The sequence below is a fragment of the Pongo pygmaeus genome, chromosome 1 (genome assembly GCF_028885625.2).
Source record: "Pongo pygmaeus isolate AG05252 chromosome 1, NHGRI_mPonPyg2-v2.0_pri, whole genome shotgun sequence".
Taxonomy (NCBI): domain Eukaryota; kingdom Metazoa; phylum Chordata; class Mammalia; order Primates; family Hominidae; genus Pongo; species Pongo pygmaeus.
The window spans coordinates 152850264-152870829 of NC_072373.2; the positions used below are offsets into that span (position 1 = coordinate 152850264).

Here is a 20566-nt window from a genome sequence, read left to right on the forward strand (position 1 = left end):
TTTGGCAGAGACTGTCTTTAATTTTTAAGTGTTTGCCAAAGAAATGACCTTCTGCCAACCCATACTGATGTATTTGCCTGTTTTCAGACCAGAATTCATTCAAAAGCACCACAAGTCTTCCAAGAAGTCTTTTTGTTTTTATTCCCAAAATTTTAAGCAAAAAGTAGTTCATTTAAAATATAAAGAGACATTCTTACTTGATCCTCAAAAGATAGAGCCTGGGCAACATCTCTTGGAAATCCATCAATAACAATACCCTCTTCATCAGGTATTTGCATCAATTTTTGTTTTATCTCTGTAATTGTTGTTTCCTTTTATAAACAGAAAGGATGAAAAAAAAAACCACAGTTAAATTTAGTATACTCAATCGGTATGAAAACATTTTGCAGAATAAAAGAAAATTATACAGCAGTACCTGTGGGGCCAATTCTCCAGTTGTAATTATTTTGGCAATAAGACTCCACTTCCTATTGCTGCTGGTACTGTGGATCTTCTTTCTTAATAATTCTCCCACAGAAATGTATTGGAATCCATATCGTTCTGCAATTTTCAAACTCTGAGTACCCTTTCCACTTCCTGGACCACCTAGTATTTAAAACAGGCAAAACTGTGATCTTCTGATACAATAAGGACCTCCCTTTTATACAACTACTACTTCATCTGGGATGCAAACTCTGTGTCACCAAGGCAGGGTGGTTAACAGTTCCATTTGTGGCATTCTCAGTGCTGCCTTTGAATGTAAAGCAAGTAGAGACTTCGTCAAGGAAATAATTGTCTTGACCAACTGTATTAAATGAGAGATACAGGTTTTTCCTCTACCTGTTTGAGCAAATAGCTAATTAAAAAAATTTTTGAACAGTGTAGTTGAAAGAAATCTTGACTATTTTTCTATGTAAAATCTAACATTTTTTCCTCTGTAATCAAAGAAAAATCTGTGGAATATAAAAAACAATGATCAAAATAACAATAATGGATTCCATGCCAACAGAGTTAATGTATAATTTGGTGAAATGTAACCATTATTTTTAGACAAAGGCCCACCAGTATTTACACAGCTTATTTAAATCTTTTTTGAAATGTTTGCTCATGCCTGTCCTTGCCTTATATCCTTTGAATTCTAGAGTTTTATGCAATGTAAAAATAGACATATAGACCAATGGAACAGAATAGAGAACTTAGAAACAAATCCACACACCTACAGTGGACTCATTTTCCACAAAGATGCCAAGAACACACACTGTGTAAAAAGCAGTCTCTTCAATAAATGATGCTGGAAAAACTACATATCCACATACAGAGGAAAGAAACTAGATCCCTATCTCTTGTTATATGCAAAATAAAATTAAAATGGATTAAAGACTTCTATGAGATTATTTTTCAAATCAAAAGTAAGTTTTGGTTTTAAATAGCTGCTTTTAACCTACTAATATATGGGCAAATCATGAATTGGCTTGAAATAAAAAAATTATCTGACCAATTCCATTGACAAATTCAAACTGATTCATTCCTTGAAAAATCACGTATCTTTCAGAAACTATATTTCCACACTTAATCGTAACCACCAAACGAAGAGATTATACACTCCATTAATTTAAAAAATTCAGACACACTGAGAATGTTATTGTACTTTCAAGAAAAAAAAATTTTGTCAACGAATGGAGGCAATAGTAGACAACAAAAAATATGATTGGCACAATTGACAGAGATATTCTCTGTCATTAATTTGTTGGATGAGCTTAATTACTGAATGTTTCTATCAAATTAATTTTACTTCTCTCTAAAGCCAGAATGGGCTTAATTTTGTTCTGTTCACTTATCTCTAAAACTTATAAATATTAGGGTCCATCTCACTGATATTTTATGATTACGTTAACATAAGAGAGATTCATATCTGTTCCAAGAGAGTCAGCTTTACAAAAATTCTGCAGTGCTGGAAGAGAAACCATGTGGGCATCTATACCTCCCTCTCACATTTTTAGGTTGGAACTAATACAAATTTGTAAGGTTCAGGTACAATTATTTTATAATTCCATAAAAGTCATAAAATTGTCCCAATTCTCTCAGACAACCTAAGATCCACCCTCTCCTTTCTTCCCTTGTTTCAATCCTCTTGAAATTATTTACACTTATTGGTTCTTCATCATTCTTATAATATATAAAATGTTACAACACAGCATGTAAGTCTATAACAAGAATCGCAACCTTGGGAAACAAGTTGATTTCACTGAATAGAAAGAAATGTGAAGTGGGAGAGATTTGAGTATTTACATATTCTCCAAAGATCTTAGTTTGTTGAAATATTTTAATCATTTTCATATAAAATTCATAGTACACACAAAAAATATTTGTGCTCTTTTATACAAGATCAATTTGCTATCAAACCATTTTCATGAACAATTGAGCTTCCATTTGTTCATCCTGTTAATAATGACCAATACTTTATTACTAGCAGCAAGAACAACAAAATAGAAAGAATGTGTTCTGTCCACATACAAATCTCATCATAAAATGATGAGATAATTCCCGATTATTTTTCATCTGTAGTTCTATCATTTATTAAAGTGTTTCCTTGTCTTCTATGTAAGGACTTGAAAGTTTTAAGCATAAAAAATGCATTCCACTTGCAAGAATAGAGATTTATGGCATAACAGTGGCTACCATAAAGCCATAAAAATATTTTAACTTTTCAAAAACTGACTTTAAATTCTCTTTCTGTAATTTTAACAATTCAAGGCTAGATATATTTACAATTTCATTTTCATTTCACTTTAAAATGTACAAATGACATTCCTTCTAGTCTCGTGAGCTTAAATTCTTGTTATAGCTTGGTGTGTTTATTTGCGTGCTTTTGTCCTAGTTGCCAACATTGCTATGTCCTCTGGAGCACTACTTCCTTGCATGGGGTCTCCATAAATTTGGCACTCTGTTAATGCAACCGGCTAGAACAGCTTTGAATATTTCATGCCAGAGTTTTGCTTTTGGTCATCTCTGTGAAAGGTGATTCTAACTGGAATGTGAAAACAATGACTACATGTTGCATGTTCACAGGTCTCTTCATGATTTTTATAGATTTTGAGAAAGAATTTGCAAAAATAGCCACAATTTTTTTTTCTTTTTTTGAGATGAGGTCTCTCTGTCACCCAGACTGGAGTGCAGTGGAGTTCACTGCAACCTTGAACTCCTGGCTCAAGCTATCTTCCCACCTCAGCCTCCCAAATAGTTGGGACTACAGGTGTGTGCCACCATGCTCAGCTAATTTTTAAAATTTTTTGTAGAGACAGGGTCTTACTATGTTGACCAGGCTGGTCTGAAATTCCTGGGCTCAAGTGATCCTCCCTCCTTGACCAAAAAGGAATTTTTCAAAAATATTTAAAACATTTTCATTTTCTATTCCTTGTGAAATGTCACGGGGCTGATAATTCCATATTTAACATAAGATTCATAGTGGCAACTTTTAAAATGAACTATTATCATTGTTATTTTGGTTAATACTCAGATGTTATGTGCTATGTAAAACACTATTCTATTAGATTTGTTTGTCTTTTAACAGTGAAACTTTGGATTTATTATAGGTGCCAATTTGCCATAAAGAAGATTCATTTATATGAATCTTTGCCAATATATTATTATTTATTTTTCCCTCTAAAGTTAATAGTGAATAAAAATTTAATTTGTTGATTTAAAGGGGGAAAAATCACATCATGTTTAGAAAACTTTCTTTTTTTCCTTCTAGAAACAGAGTCTCACTAGGTTGCCCAGGCTGGACTCCTGGGCTCAAGGGATCCTCCTGGCTCAGCCTCCCTACTAGCTGGGACTACCACCACATTCAGCTCTTAGAAAACTTCAATTGGCTCAGTTATCTGTGATCAAGATTAAATAAATAAAACTACAGGACAATAAATCTTGAAGGTATTACTTTCAATTCATTATAGAGAATTTCTATGACATTTTATTGGGAATCTATGAAAATGCAATAGGCACTGATTATATAATTATAACAATTTCTATTTTATTGAAACTTATACTAAGAATATTTCCATTTATTGTCCCTTGAGCTTTTGTTTCTATTGCTTGTCATTATCCAACTAAGTATTTGCACATATAACACACAATTTACTTTTTTGAAATGTAAATATATAAACAAAGGTAGCAACAGTATGAGAATTTTTGCTTTCTGTCCTCATACCTATAACAAGAATGATTTTTGGTCGAGGTCTGGTAGGATCAAAAACCTCATACTCCTCAATCAACTCTGCAGTCTCAGAGAGATCCGTGTCACTTTCTATGGAGAATTGATGGATTGGAGGGAGTCGGTCATACCGCCGATATGGAAAGTTTGAGTTTTCAGGCATTACTGCAAAAGAGTAAGATAACTTTGAAAAGGAAAAAACACCATAATAAAACACTCTTCACACTTAAACAATTAGTAAAAGCAATTTTAAAATTAAATGGGTTTGTTTTTTTCTTAACTGGAAGAAGTCTCCCTAAGTGGTCAGCAGGCTTTATCGTAAAGGGTCAGATAGTCAATATTTTGGGCTTTGAGAGCCATGCAGTTTCTATTCAACTTGGCCATGGTAGCATGAAAGCAGTCATAAACAATATAATAAACAAATGAGTGTGCCTGCATTCCAGTAAAACTTCATTTATAAAAACAGGCAGTGAGATGAACTTGGCTCATGAAACTTTGCCGCCCTCTGCCCTAAGAGGAACCTTCTCAGATACTGCCTAGTCTTGTTTGGTAGGTTGTATACATCGTGGCCTCTGCAAATGGTGCTCTCTGGAGTTATGTAGTACATAACCTTCACAAGCATTTGCAGCTGCCTGTCCAAGCTAATGCTTACATATTATGTATTTCATTCATTCAACAAATATAGATAAGCTGCTTACTATGACCCAGAAATGCTACTGTGGTCCAACGGAATGGCTTGGTGGCATAACGAATAAAAAATTAAGGTACTGTCACGGTCAGTAGGAGGGTGCAAATAATTTCTACAATTGGAATATCTTGTGACATCATCTAATTTTGCTTTATCAATTTACTTATTATTTTTAATCTACTTGATTTAAAGATGTAAAAGTTTAAGTTTGTATCTACAATGGCAATAAATATTTGCTATTTATTGCCATTTATAACATGCCAGATATGTTAGTGTGTTAAGAGTAATTTGGTGTAAGAATAAGATGTAGTCCTGTCCCTTCAGTGCTTATAAATTAGAGCTTATATGTTTATATCTTATAGCTGCATGAACACCAGCCATGATAAGTGTTAGAATGAGTATCTCTCTGATAAACACCACAGTAATTTAATGAATTACATTTGGGCTGCAGTGGTAAGAAAGGACTTGCAAAGGAGGCAGGATCTGAACTCTGAAAGACAAGCACAGGTGATGAAATGCAGGAAATATAACCCAGTTGGTGGGAACAGTACAAAGACTCTGAGTCAGAAATTCAAATGATATACTCAAAAGGACTGGAGGACAGGGCTGGCAAGTCCAAACCAGGGAGATGGTCTCAACCAGTTGTTGATACATAGTTTATGGCTCCCTCTTCTTTACCTTAGGTGTCAGTATTCCAGGAGGCACAGAGAAACACTACCCAAAAGGCACTTGCACAAAGCAAACAGGAGGCCACCTGGCCTTCCATGAGGAATTATGTTAAGATGACTACTGTATCTTAGCATGGCATAAGGCTCACATCTCCTCCCAGGGATGTTGATCCGTTAGAACTTTGCATTCTCTGTTGATACAATAAATAAGGCCATTGACCACGGACCCACTAGATTCATTTTAGCTTCATGAAAAGCACTGGGTAGTCTGCAGATGACAGTAGATCTCTTTTAGAAAGAGTTGGGAAGGGCTACATCAGGAAAAGCACCAATAACAGTATCCAACTCTGCCTTGAAATTTAATCAGTTCATCCAACATTAGCCAAAATTCGAAACATTATCCTTGATTACTTTCTTCCCTCTCTCTGCACATCTACTCCCAAGACTTTATTTGCAAAACATATAACAAATGCATATGCTTCTCTCTATCTCTACTATCACAACTCTTCCCAAGCCATCATCATATTTTACCTGGAATATCATAATAGACTATTTACTGATCTACCTGCTTCCATGCTTGCCACCACAATCAACTGCCTGAAATGTTCTTCCCCTGTTGCTCCCATGGCTGACTGCTTCTTGTCACTGACACTTTACCTTAAAGGTCACCTCCTGCAAGAGGACTTTACTGACTTTCTAATCTAGTGCAGCCTCCTAGTGAGTCTCAGGGACACCACTCTAATGCTCTGCACAGCATCTACTTCATTATCTGAGAGTTTTTTCATTTATCCATTCATTCATTGTTTGTCTTCTCCTATTGGATTATAAATTTCATGAGAGCAGGGGCCTTACCTATGGTCTGGAGCTCTGTATCCCTGGGATCTAGAACTGTGCTTGGCAGATAGTCAGTGTCCAATAAATATTTGTTGAATTAATAATAAAAAGAACGTCTTACTGAAATAGTTTCCCATAGACAAAACTCAGAAGATAAAATGGGTGGGCAGAGCATGGTTCAATGTGGAGGTCCCTGAATCCTTTACCATGGTAAAGGGTTTAGCTTTAATCTAGTAGAAAGCCAGTGGAGGATTTGCAGGGGAGGGTTGGTAAGAGAAAGGAAACAATGAAATGAAATATGTGTTTTAGGAAGGTTAATCTGCTAGTTAGAATGAACTGGAGCAGGGAAAGACTAAGAACAGAAAAAGTAGCAGCTAGGTGGCTGTTAAAGTAATCAACAGATGAGAAATGAAGGCTTTGGCTAGAGTGGTAGCAGGGGAAATGGAAATGGATGGCCAGATCTGAAGGATATGATTATGGTTGGAATATGAGAAATGAAAGGAGGTGACAGTTCAAAAACAATTTCCAGGTTTCAAGTCTAAAAGGATAAGGACCATACTGCATTTCATATAGTATCTTTCTGCTCTCTCTTTTCTGCGCCAGCAATATTGGACTTCTCTCATTCCTGACCAAATTACAGCCTCTTTGTCTGCCTCAGGAAATTCTCTTTTCTGTTCCCTGGTACAATCTTCATCCTTCTCTAGCTAACACACACTTAGCTTTCTGCTCCAAGTATAAGCAAATCACCTCTTCCAGGAAGCCGACCCTGAACCCCAGCCTAGGTTAGATTCAGCCCTTTGTTAACATGGTTAATTCCTTAACCTATGATTTTCCTAAAGTGCCATTGTGCTCCTGCTTATATTTCTACTGCTTGACTTCACTGCTAGACTGTAAGGTCCCCAAAGGAAGATGCCATGTCTGTTCTTTCCTGGTGGTTATATTTTCAGTCCTACAAGAATGTCTGACACATAGTAGTACTCAATAAATGGTTAATTTATTGCCCAACTGACTTATTGGCTGACTTCATGGAAACAGGAAAAGCAGTAAGTGCTGGTTTTGAAGTAAATATAGTGTGTTTGGTTTTGGACATGTTGAATATAAGATAATGAGATATTCTGGAAGACAGGCTCTATGAATGTTTGGGGTTATGGGATTAGAACTCTTATTCACAGATAATTATTCAATTGTATGCATGTGGCAGAAAGAAAGGGATGCTTCCCTCATATTTAATGCTTTAAAGACAGTCAGCCAATAATTTAATCCTTGCTTTATCATATTTTAACTTAGGAAAGTAACTTGATTAGATGATGAAAATGTTTCATTTCACAGAATAATTTTTCATAGTAATAACACATTAACAGAGCTATGGCAATATTTTTTCAAAAATGCATGAATCACTCATTTCTAGAAATAATCAGTATGCTTTAAGATACTGGGCAGTTAGCAATATTGTTGAATGTAATAAACTATTCCACACATTACAGCTAAAACCTTCAAAGCACAAATGAAGAAAGCATTTCATGAAACAGAATTGTATTATTACAGGACCAACCAGTTTAGAAATCATTTTCCGTTTTTTAGCATACCTTTCAGATACAAGACCGTGCGATGCAACATTCTTACCACCATAGGTATATGAAAAGTTTGTATTTGATGATTAACTAAAAGATCCCTGTGTGGGAACTTTGGTAAAGTATCAGTAGGTATGGAGAACCTAAAATTAACGTGCAATCTTGTTTTAATGAAAATTAAGCCTACCTTTTCCATTCTTGTTTTAGCTTATCCTGCTAGATCAGGAATTCCAAACTCACAATTTGTGTACCCAATATAGCCCCACAGACGTGTTTTGTTCAGCTGGACATTTTTACAAAATATGTACTTGACTTTTTTTTTTTTTTTTTTTTGAGACGGAGTCTCTCTCTGTCGCCCAGGCTGGAGTGCAGTGGCGCAATCTCAGCTCACTGCAAGCTCCGCCTCCTGGGTTCACGCCATTCTCCTGCCTCAGCCTCCCGAGTAGCTGGGACTACAGGTGTACTTGACTGTTTTTAAACAATGACTGTTCTCTCTAGTTCTGCTCTCTAGTTTGGCCACAGTCCTTATCATTCTCTATTGACACATGTCTAGCTTCTGTGTAAAATCATAGTATCAAATAGAAGCATCAGGATTTCATTTTGTTGCAGTCACTTTTACACCCAGTCAGAGCAGCTTTCCGACTAAGTAGGAGTCATAACTTCTTAGATTTAATTTTTAAAATGTATACCTGAGGTTTATTAGTACTTTAAGGTTTAGAAAGCAGATCCCCATATTTACCCCCCTTGATGTAACAAAAGTACGGGGTATGTATTTAACAGGAAGCCAGACATTAAGTATGATGACACCCTGGGAAGTAAGCTTCCCGTATGTTGGGGATGTGTATGAACTGTTCAAGCCCACAAAAATATCATTTATTCACTAAAGCAGTAATGTATTAAGTGGTGTGCTGCAGCAGCAACTGGCTAAAGATACAACCATGAGTACCTGCTGCCCACAAAGAGGGCACATCTAAGCTGTGTCTGCACAGTTTGGAGTCCTAAACTCCAATTCGGCTCATTTGCTACTCTGTGTACCACGCTGTTCTCAGTGAACCAGAAATCCTGCTGATTTACAAAGCGTGAACTTTATACCTGGGACTCTGCTTGGTTATCAAACCAGAAAGTGGGTCTTTGAATAGATTGTATGGTAAGAGAAAAATCTCTTTGGTATTGTAAGGGTTCTAAGGGTCAAATCAAAATATTTGGTGCAAATTTGATTTAGTAAGTATATAAAGACACAACCTTACCTTAGGACTTCTCATAGAATGTAACCACACGGCTTATTTTGTACTGAGTGTTATTTTACCTCCTGCCTATGTAAGATGGACAGTGGTGAGAGACCATGTACAGTAATGGGATTAATTGTTCTCTAAGACTCAGAATGCTAATCTTATTACCTTATAGTCACACCAAAAATTTTCTATTTCTCTATTTTTTGGTCTGTTATAACATTTGAAAGTTTCTAAAATTAGTTTTAAGTAGCAAGTTCAGACATCTCATTACTTCTCAGCAGCACTGGGAAATTTGGTCAGGGTCATATCATTGACTTCTGCATGAATGGTGAAGGACTCTTTAGAGATGTTCCTGAGGAAAAGCTATTTCTGTTTGCCTTCTTTTGCTTGTGTTCCTTGAAAATTAGCACTCTATGACTTTTTCCCACACTGCATTCAAATAAAATCTATGTAGGTCATGACTAATAAGGTTAAGCAACTAAGATTGCTTCCTGCTTATATTCATTGCAGATAGAACTGTCTCCATTTCAGATTCTGTCTGTAGAGCATAAACCTTTTGTTGTACAATTTTTGAGAATGGTTTCAGTTTTGAAAATATAATGATTTTGGCCACTAGAACAGAATTTAGTTCCCACTGATTTGAACTGATTCCAATTTGCACATACTATTATACGTCTCAACTTCACCTAGAGCCTGAAAGGCTGGTTGGCTTATGTTGAATCCCTAATTTTGATAAGCACATATTTCAGAAAGAGATCAAAACACCATGAATCTTCTCTAATGAACTGCGGTTTTTAGTTCTAAACAACTCCTAAAATTTAAACAAGTTTATTTCTCCAACTTCTTTTATAGCACCCAAATGCCTAGATTAGATTAATGTATTAGATTAATACATTGCATTCAGTAGATGCTAACACATTTTTATTGAATTAACTAGTGTTAAAGTGAACTAAATATGGCCTGAGAAGGACTCTGTACTTCTATATTTGAGTCCTTGTGGACAAACTGCAACCTAGCTTAATAGGTAGACAAGATTGAAAACCTAACTTAGGAGTATGCGCCTGTAACAACAGCTGAGTCTTCACCGATCCCAGCGGCCATACTTCAACCATTCATACACTGCTGAGTGTTCAAACTGTGTTCAATAAGGCAAATGCTGAGCTATAACCAATCCAGCCATTCTGTACCTCACTTCCGATTTCTGTACGTCATTTCCCTTTTTTTGTCTATAAATCTTCTTCCACCACGTGGCTGCGCTGGCTTCTCTGTGAATCTGCTGTGTTTCTGGGGGTTGCCCAATTCGTGAATTGTTCATTGCTCAATTAAACTCCTTTAGATTTAATTTGGCTGAAGTTTTTCTTTTATCACTAGTATAAACTTTACATGCATTTATGCAGATGCATTAACATGAACTCTGAACTTGGAAACATTAGTAAGCCAAATCTCTTTCTAGCTAATAAAAAATGCTGAACTGCTATGTAATAACTACCAATTATACCTGTATTCTATTCATTCACTGGGAGAAATCTTATTTGCAATTTTAAGGAAAATGTATGTATGGTTTGCTAATGTAATTTATTTTGCAAAATAATGAAGTCAGTAATAAAAAATTTCATTAAGCCTCTAGTGAATTGTTGGACAATGGTATGTAATTTTGTTTGTCCTTTTATGGAAGTGATTAGATTTAGTAGCAGAGAAAAATTAATCATGATCCAATGACTTCAGGCATTTGTAAACTCAAAAAATGAAATCACTGTGTATAGTCTATATGGCATGTTTTAAAGAGAATTGCTATAACTATAACACTGTCTATTACTCTCCATATACATTACCATTTCTTAGAAAGGATCTCCGTGACTGTCCTCCATTTAGTGGAGGTAAGGTCTTCTTTTCCTGGCTTACAAATGTATCCCATTTCACCTTGTCACAGCCACCCAGTTCCTTTACTTTCTGTAAACAACTTTCCAAGTATTCTACTGGATCTTCGGGCTTAGAACACATCAGTCCATTCAAAAGGCTCTGAAATATAACAAAATATGTACAAATAAAATATCTTTTAAACCCACCTTTGTTTTTTCTTTAATTTAATTTAATTAATTAATTTTTTTGAGATACAGTCTCACTCTGCTGCCCAGGCTGGAGTGCAGTGGCACAATCTTGGCTCACTGCAACTTCCACCTCCTTGGTTCAAGTGATTATCCTGCCTCAGCCTCCCGAGTAGCTGGGATTACAGGTGCACACCATTATGCCCAGCTACTTTTTGTATTTTTAGTAGATACAGGGTTTCACCATGTTGGCCAGGTTGGTTTCGAACTCCTGACCTCAAGTGATCCACCCACCTCGGCCTTCCAAAGTGTTGGGATTACAGGCATGAGCCACTGCACGTGGCCCCACCCACCTTTGTTAAAATAGTATTATGGCTCATCTTTGAATTCTGGTTGTTTTTGTCCTTTGCATTTGTCTTTTAATAAACAATTAGAGTTGAAATTACGATCTGATGGAGTCATTAAGATAATCCCTTAAATTCTTGCCTAATTAGTTTTCAGTTCAGCATTCTCTGCCTCTTAGGCAATTCAGGCAACTAGATAGTTTAAAATGGAAGAGCCATTCACTTCATCACAGTGAGATAAAATGCAGCATGTGAAAATGCCCCTGGTCATTATTTATCTCACTCCTACCCACCCTTTATGTCTCTAAGCCTCAGTTTCTTCTTTTATAAAATGGGGGTAATAATAAATACCTCATAGAGTTTTTTAAGAATTAAATAATTTCATATTTGTACAGTGCATATTAAGTGCTTGGCACATAGTAACTGCCCAATAAACTTTGTTGGTTTTAGTTATTATTACTATCAGGAAGTCTTCTCTGAATCCCTAGGTTTGTCTATGAACCCCTTCTTCTGTGTTCCCATGGTATCCAGCATAAAACATCATACTTGTCCTTTATACTGAAACCATTGGGTTATGCAATGGTCTTTCTTCTAAACCATAAGCTATTCAACAACACAGAGTGAGTCTAATTCATTTTTCAATCCCCAGATACTGATGCTTTCCCTGGCATTTGGTAGGTGCATATTTAACTGTTTTCCAATTGGAAAAAAAAATCCCTCAAAGCTCAAGTCTAACTGAGACTCAAAAAAATTTAGGTCTGAGACTAAAAAAAAAAATTACTATTTGACATAGAGTAAGTCACTACAATATCCACTGAGATTCCAGAGGGGAAAAGAAAAAAAGCATCATCCTGCTATTACTTTTTTGGTTCATGGTGTCTGATGTGTCACTGGTACTAGATTCTAAAAACGCTACCAGTTTGGAAATGCTGATTCCTGGAAGCTGGACTGATGTGCAAAATATTTTCCTTTAGAGTATTTCATGGAAAAAGCATAAAGGATTATTCTTACCAATATACTTTGTTAGTATACAAAACACCCTTTGAAGAGCTGACATCTGTTTAAATACAGTATTTTATTTTCAATTATTTCCTCTGTAATTTGCTCAGAATGGTAGGCAATTCTCACTAGGTACATTTGTTTTCTGAAATCCTAAATAGAGTAAGCTAGAGTGTGCACCTCCATCAGCCAAGTTCAATTGCAGAGGGAGCAGAAAAAACTACCTGGGCATCCAATTCAGTTTGTTTGTCAAAATCTGTCCTATATACACACACATTGCAGTTGAGCTTCTCACATTCGTCCCATATGCCAAGCCAGTATTAGCCTTATTAATAAATAAAAGCCTCTGTGTCATATATTTATTTGCATACTCAGTGCATTCTCAGCCCTGTGTGACTTTATTATTCCCATTTTATAGATTAGGAAATCATGGCTCAGAGATGTTAGTCATGGCTCAAGGTTACTCAACTAGAAACTCCTAGGCCCAGGATTTCAATTCAGTGTTTCCAATTCCAAAACCCATATGTTCTTCTCTGTACTTGTTGCAGAAACGTGATATGAGATAAAAGAAAACATGAGATTCTCTGTGCCCTCTGCAAAATGCCCTCTTTTTATCCTTACTATTGCCTGAAATGGGTGAACACACTCAATGACTCTTTTCTGAAAATATACATTTCCAGCGTCCTTAAACAAAACTGGTTCTCCAAAGGGCATTGATTTTAAAATGGGACAATGAGCTCCATTCCTTCACGGATAATTCAGATCTTTTCTTCTAATAGCCAGCCACTATCAGGGATTGAAGACAACCAGCACATATTATTGCTCAGTCTCTGAGTGAACCCTTTGAGACCTTGAATAATCTAATTTGACTTTCCACAGTATTCAAATTGATTGCCAAATCTCTGCTGTAAGCTATAAGATCAATATACACACCATAAGGTTAGCCAGAATTAAGAACTCATGACAAAATAATAAGAAAGTGGGTTTAAAAAAGTCTAAAACCGGAAACACATTTCAAACATGAACCTACCAGAGATATCCCATATTCCATTTAGCTTACATGATGTCTCAAATTAGGAAAAAATCTGAAAAGGTCAGTTAGATATATTTCCTTGTCTGACAATACGTCAATACAATAATCAGTCAGTCTATAATAGCGTCTAAAATCCACAGCTGGGGCCAATGTCTTGTGTTTAGTAGACAGCTAATTGTTAAACTTTGTACACCTAGAATATTGTGGTGGGCAAAATCCATTTTAAAAACCTAAAGTATTTAGTTTTACAGTCTACACTCATCACATGGAGAACTGCCAGATTTTCCTTCCCTCTTGAGCTGCGCATAGCACAGATTCGTCTTACTGAAGGATGTAGCCTTGGAGGTCACCAGCAGTCTACTTCCATCTTCTCATTGTCCAGAAGTGAATCTAAGTCCATTACTGTATTTCACCCAAGCACGTTGACTTCCTTTTCTGGGTGTGCATTATTTATCCCATTCATATGCAGAAAAGTAAATAAAAAACATAAAACCTTAACAAAAAGGCCTGCCATAACTTATTTGCATACACAGGGTAGATTTTAATAAACTATCAAAATTCTCTGTGGTTACCTTCCACCAAGGAGGAAAAACAGTACCCACATTTACAAAGAAAAAAAGATGTACTATGTAGGAATTTTTGCAATCACGTGGTCTTCCAACAGATGTTTTTAATGATTCTTTTAGAAGCGTAGAAATGAAATATATCTCAGTAGTTATCTTTGTGAGAAAAACCTTCGCCTCTTAATTTCCATATTTACTTTTTGAAAATAAAAACAAAAAAAGAACAACTCTTAAGATTCCCACATATTCTCAAGACCTGTCCTTATGCAACACCACCTAACTATTTTCACGCAGGAGTAACACATTTGCTAGATTTGGGCTTCACATACCACGCTTGAGCTCAGTGAGTGGTTTACCTGGAAATCTTGACTTCAGATGACCTGAAAACGGTGGCTTATAGAGGTGAGAGAAAAGAAGATCTGTAATTATGGCAACCCATTTTAAAGATAGTTTAGGGAAACTGAGGCAAAATTATTTTCTCAAATGGTGCTTTAAAATTCCTTTTAACAGAACAAATCCCCCAAACCGGGGGGAAAAAAACCCTCATGACCTTTAGTTTACGATATCAGTCTACCAGTTTTCAGAAATGGGCAACGAGGTTTGCAGTGAATGGATTTCCCCTCTCAGAGCTCGCTTAGGAAGCTTGGCTTGCTTCTGTTCTTTTCTCCTCCTCCCCCCTACTTCAAGCAAAAGCACTTGAGATTCAGGAATGTTTTTAAATTCACATACGAAGAGAAGGAAAGGAAGCCAAACGACCTGAGACAGGGGCTGTGGCTTAGAACCGACCAAGGTTCATTCCTCAAGCCTCCTCTCTATCAGTCTCCAAGTGTCCCCCCATTCCCGGGTCCCGGTGCAGATGATGCTGTGCTGCGGTCTGAAGACTGAGCAACAGGAGTCCGCCCGCCTCGCAGCTCCCTCCCCGACCCGCTATCTCCAGGTGGGTTGTCGAGCACTGGCGAAACCTGCGGCCCAACCCTTCCTAGGCAACGGAAAAAACGTGCTCAGGAGTTCATTCAGCGAAAGCGCAGAGCAAAGCTGGGGGCCTGTCACCGGGGAGGTGGCACCTGATAGGTTGGGTTTTGCTTTTTGCATCTTCATCCCTCTCTTCCAAGCTGTCTCCGGGGAGGGCTGCCTTCGTCCACATTTCCTCTTTCCCCCAGGGGTTCCGACCCTCGACAAGTAGAGTGACTAGGGCTCCGGCTCCCTCAGTTTCGAGCCTTTACTCGCTGCTGGGCGACAGTGCAGCCACCTGACCTGGCCCTCGCCCCCAGAGAGCGCGGCCCGGCCGCGGTCTGCAGCCCACCCTGGGTATCCACATCCGAGGGGCGCGATGGGGGCAGGCTGCTTTCAGAACCCTGCTGGAAGACTGAAACTTGATCTGTGACATGCAGGCTTCTAAGCCCAGCCATCTGACAAGGACCCTGGCAACCCGCGGGAAAGGCGACTACCCTCCGGCAAGCGGGCGAGTGCGCTTCTGCAAGCCCCTTCAATTACATGCCCCGTGTGGGGAAGGTGGGACGGGGCGCGGCTGCCTCACCCCGAACCCCCGAGATGCAGTCCCCGGATGCTACCGCCCGTCGACCAGCCCTAGCCCTACCTCAAAAAGCTGAGGGATTTCCCTCCGGGCCAGATACTCCTTGGCATCGTTGGTGTTCATGGCTGTGCCACGCGTGCCTTGGGGCGCAAGCGGGGAGGCTCCCGGGCTGCGGCGACCTGAGCCGGGGCTGGCGCTGGGGCTGGCAGAGTCCGCGCCGAGCAACGGTGCAGCCCTCTTTCTCACGCGCACTCAGCTCAGCCTCTCCACCCAGGCCAGGGACCCCCTCCGCCTCTCCCCGGGGGCTGTGGTCTCCGCGCTCCCGCCGCCCCCGCTTCGGTTCCAGCCCCCGAGCCGGAGCTGCAGGCGCCGAGCAGCTGTGCCGCGGCTTCCCGGGCTGCCAGGCAGCGCGGCCGCCAGGGGTGGGGCGCAGGGAGCGGAGGAGGGAGGACAGCGTGGCGGACGCAAGGCAGCAGCCCGCCCGCCTCTCTGGTTCAGCGCGCCGCGCTCCGCGCCTCCCCGAGCCGGGTCTGCGGCGGCTGCCGGTCACGCTGCGCGGGCGGGCGCGAGGTGCGGGGGTGGGGGCGGGCGCGCGCAGGGGGTCGCAGTCATACCCCTCGGTGCCGCACCGGCGCCAGAGCGCGACGCTTCCCTGCGTGCGCCGCCCAGGGATGCAGCTACCCGGGGCCAGGTGGCCAAGGGAACAGGGTCGGGGTCTGTAGGAACCTGCCACCATTTCGCTTCTCCGGACCTTGTACACACACAGACACACACGCACGCACATACAGGGTTACCTCCGGGTCCCTGAGGAACTCCCAGGAAAAACCTAATAGTCACAGGATTTATCATTTATTCCTAAGGTTACGGATCTTTCACTATAGGGAGCTGTGGGGAAGGGGGAAAAGGGGATTCATGGTGTGGAATCCAACCCTTAAGATAATTTTTAGATCTTGAGTATCTCTATCCTTCAGGAAAGTTTTGCTAGCTGGTTTCGAATTTTTTCCCTGTCGGTGTCACAGATCTTTATAGACTTTAGGATAAGGCCTTAGTGTGAGCCTGAAATCCTAATCAGCTGAAGGACTAATAAGTAGTCAACTAGTTAAGTATCTCCATGGAGAAGAAGGGACAGTGGAGGAGAAAGGTGGGTGGTAGTGGAGAGCTAGAGATGCTTAAATTGCAAATGTGTTTAGTAGGTGGGGAGGGTGGGCATCATTAATTAGACCTGAAGAGTGTGCAGTCCGTGGACAGTGTCGCATCAGAGCACCCCTGGGGGAATATGAGTGAGTATGGGTGGGTGCGCTAAGGCGTAATGGTTAATGGATCTTCCTGCTGCAGACCATTGTCAAGGTGTAACCCATCTTCCTCCTAGCTCCCAGGATGACTCAATTCCCTGCTAAGATGTCTTCTCATTGCCTGTTTGGGAGATAGTTCTTGCCCCCGGAGAATATGATCTCTAACTTCCCACAAAGCCTAACACTGTAGGAGGGTGTGTGAGAAAGGACGCTTTGGTAGGTACTGGTATCTGGGGTCTGGCTGGAGAAAGAAGCAACGCTGCCACTGCTTTAAAAAACTATAGAGTCTGAATGTCCATTTCAAGTGCATCTTTGCAGATCTTTTCTTGGTTCTATTTCTTGTTCCGGAAACAACTGCAGCTCAAGCCTTAACTACAGCTGCAGCTTTGTTTTACCTGAGGGAGTAAATGAAGTTTTAACACTTGTGAACCCGTGTGTCATATGGTTGCCTTAAACGAGGCAGGTATTTCAGTTCCATGGAAATTGGTTTTTGCCCTTAGAATATGCCACTTCACTTACAGTCCCAACTTCTAGTATTTCTTTACCTTATTTAAGATTGGCTATGGCAGTAGTGAAAGCAGTGTCTCTTCCCTATGCAATGATGCTTGAAAAGTACAATGGTCCGTGGCATTAAGGCTTACTTTGTGAGCAGGCACAGTGGAGGTGAAGCACACAGGAATGAAAAGGCCACTTTCTCCAGGACTTTTCAAGGTCATCCTTTGCAGACAAGAATCTGGCAGAGCACGGCTCACCTGTCTTCCGTTGAAGAAATGCATAATTCCAAGTGTACTTCAGTGTTACCGGACAAGTGATGGCAACTTGCTTGTAAAAAGAGAATGGATAAGAAAGACTGCACTGCACTAAAAATTGTAGATAGCCTGAAAAATGTAGTAAATGGTGATACAGGAAGTTTTCAAGTAGCCTTATGCAGAGACAATTAGTGTATTTTGGTGTGTGCCAGGGTGGAGAGAGATGCGTGAAAGAGGAAGATGTTCATAATTACTTTTGCAAAGGAAGTTGTGGCTTTGTAGGGAGGGGCTACATGAGAGAGGTATAATGCTTAAAAGCCAAGCTAATGGTTCAAAAGAGAGGAAAGACAAAGGACAAGGAACACTAAATACATCCTTGCTGTGGGAAAGCTGGCCTCTCATTCCCTGTGATGAAATTCTATGTGTGGGTATATAGAAGGCTCATGGCCCTTGGCCCTTTGTTTATTTGGGAATGCTTTTCTGCAAGCTCTAATGAATCAAAATGATTACTGCATGTCGGATGTCTTCAGATAGACTCTCTTCTCATCATGCCTTGAGAGAGGGTGCTAGGCTCTGAGATATAGCAGTGAATAACAGACATGATCCTTGCTGTCAAGGAACTTAAATTCTATGAAGAGTGTGTGTAAGAAGTGCAGATGAACAATAAGCAAATAAAAATGCATGGACAACATCACATAGTGATTAAAAAATACAAAAATGGACATAAACAAGAACATATCAGTCAGTAATAACTGATGATGAAAATCAGAGTTGTTGATTTGAAACAAGGGGGCAGAGGCTCCAGGTCTGTTCTGTGGAAGCAGCTGAGGAAATGGGAGTAAGAATAACCATTAGGGGCCGGGCACGGTGGCTCACGCCTGTAATCTCAGCACTTTGGGAAGCCGAGGAGGGAGGATCACGAGGTCAGGAGATCGAGACCATTCTGGCTAACACGGTGAAAACCTGTCTCTACTAAAAATACAAAAAATTAGCCGGGCGTGGTGGCGGGCGCCTGTAGTCCCAGCTACTTGGGAGGCTGAGGCAGGAGAAAGGCGTGAACCCGGGAGGCAGAGCTTGCAGTGAGCCGAGATCGTGCCACTGCACTCCAGCCTGTGCAACAGAGCAAGACTCTGTCTCAAAAAAATAAATAAATAAAGGAATATCCATTGGGATGATGACTAGGACTTCCAAAGGGCTGGGCATCCTTCAGCCTCTTGGTGGGAATGTTTCCCTGAGTCATCATAGGTACAGGTGAATGGAGGAATAAAATATCTATAGCTGTATCTATAGAATGCTTAGGACTCAGCCAAAGAAATTTAGAAAGGTACCCTAGCAGGAAAAAGTAAACTTTCTATTTTAAAAAACAAATATGTTGAAGTCTTTAAAAATTACACCATGATGGCTTGAAAGAGTAAATGCCATATATAGGGATCCCTGATTTACCATGTAGGAGTATGTTTAGGTGCTGAGAAAATCTAGCTCAAGCAATGTCTTCGTAATGTCTAGAAATATAATGGTGTATAAATACATGATTTACGAGTCACAATGAAAATAGTGTTTTATGATAATTCATTCAGTCAACAGATATTTCTTGTGCATCTCCTGTGTGGCAGGCATCGCTGGCACTGCTGTGCTGTCAGGCGCGTAGGTAAATAAAACACGTCCATGGAGCATTTATCTAGGAGCAGGAGATAATTTGCAGCAGTATAATAAACAATTATATGAAATTGTTGTTAGATGGTGATAAATACCACGGGAAAAGAAAAAGTAGAGGAGGGTGAAGAGAACTAGAAGGCTGGCTTCAGTTTTATACAGAGCGGTCAGGGAAGGCCTCATTGAGAAGGTGAAATTCCAGCAAAGGTTTGAGAAAGTGAGACAGCAACCACTTCAAATGTTCTAGCAAGGACAGATTCCTGGCACTTTCTGGCAACAGCGAGGAGGCTAGTGTAGCAGGAAAAGGGTGAGGGAGGAGAAGAACAGAGAGGAATGGGGCCAAAGCACTTGGGACCTTGTAAACCATTGTCAGTTCTTCTCTAATGGGAAGTTAGAGAAACGTTTCAAGCCAAGACTAATATGATCTGACTTACATTTTAAAAGGCTTCTCTGTCTGCTGGTTTAGGTATAGGTAAGAGAGAAAAGGTAGGAGTGGGGAGAACACTTGGAAGGCTATTATGACTCAGGTGCGAGGTGACGAAGGCATGGACTCAAATATTGGCAGCAGAGACAATAGGAACTGGTTAAATTCTAGATATATTTTGAAGATAGAACAAATAGGGTTTCTTGACAGCTTGGATGTAGTATATGATAGAAAAGGAAATTCTCAAGTATGACGTCATGGTTTTTGGCCTGAGGATAGTGTGGAGACAATTAATTGGCCTCAAGAGGCTTACTAACTTACAAAATTATTTAATAGATAGATGGTAAAGGACTCTATGCAACCCAGAGAAGCAGCAGGACAACTGGCTCTGAAGGGAGTCTGGCAGATGGTAGGTTCTCCCTACTGCTTACTGACCATATTTCTTCATTTTCATCTGCAACTCTTGGCTTATAGCAGCCATTTGAGCTCTAAAGGTAACCTACATATTAGGTTGACTCACACATTGTACAACCTCCTGTGCAAGTAGAAGAGGGGAATTTACACTTGCTTCAGGATATGCTTGCAACTTAAATGTTTTAGAACTTCAATGTCCATTCTGCACGAATATTTCACCTGCCCATGTGAAATCTGTAATTCCATCAAATCTAGTCTTCATCCATCCACCAGTAATCCTAACTTGGCTATGATAGATATAAATAAGGGAGCAACTTGAACTCCAAAGACCCTC

The 20566-nt window shown here is 39.8% G+C and overlaps 1 protein-coding gene across 2 annotated transcripts in view; it reads right to left on the reverse strand.

Moving 5' to 3' along the window:
- Nucleotides 1-16250, reverse strand: part of AK5 (adenylate kinase 5) — a 280448-nt gene extending 264198 nt beyond the window's left edge. The window contains exons 1-5 of one of the 2 annotated variants that reach the window (XM_054480193.2): nucleotides 15764-16250; nucleotides 11015-11201; nucleotides 4187-4354; nucleotides 416-585; nucleotides 198-311 (exon numbers count right to left, since the gene is read on the reverse strand). In XM_054480193.2, coding sequence (XP_054336168.1) covers nucleotides 198-311; nucleotides 416-585; nucleotides 4187-4354; nucleotides 11015-11201; nucleotides 15764-15823 — 699 coding nt within the window. In that variant the 5' untranslated portion in view covers nucleotides 15824-16250. The remainder of the gene's footprint in view (nucleotides 1-197; nucleotides 312-415; nucleotides 586-4186; nucleotides 4355-11014; nucleotides 11202-15763) is intronic. The other variant, XM_054480202.2, reaches the window with a different exon arrangement.
- Between the last annotated feature and the right edge of the window lie 4316 nt (nucleotides 16251-20566).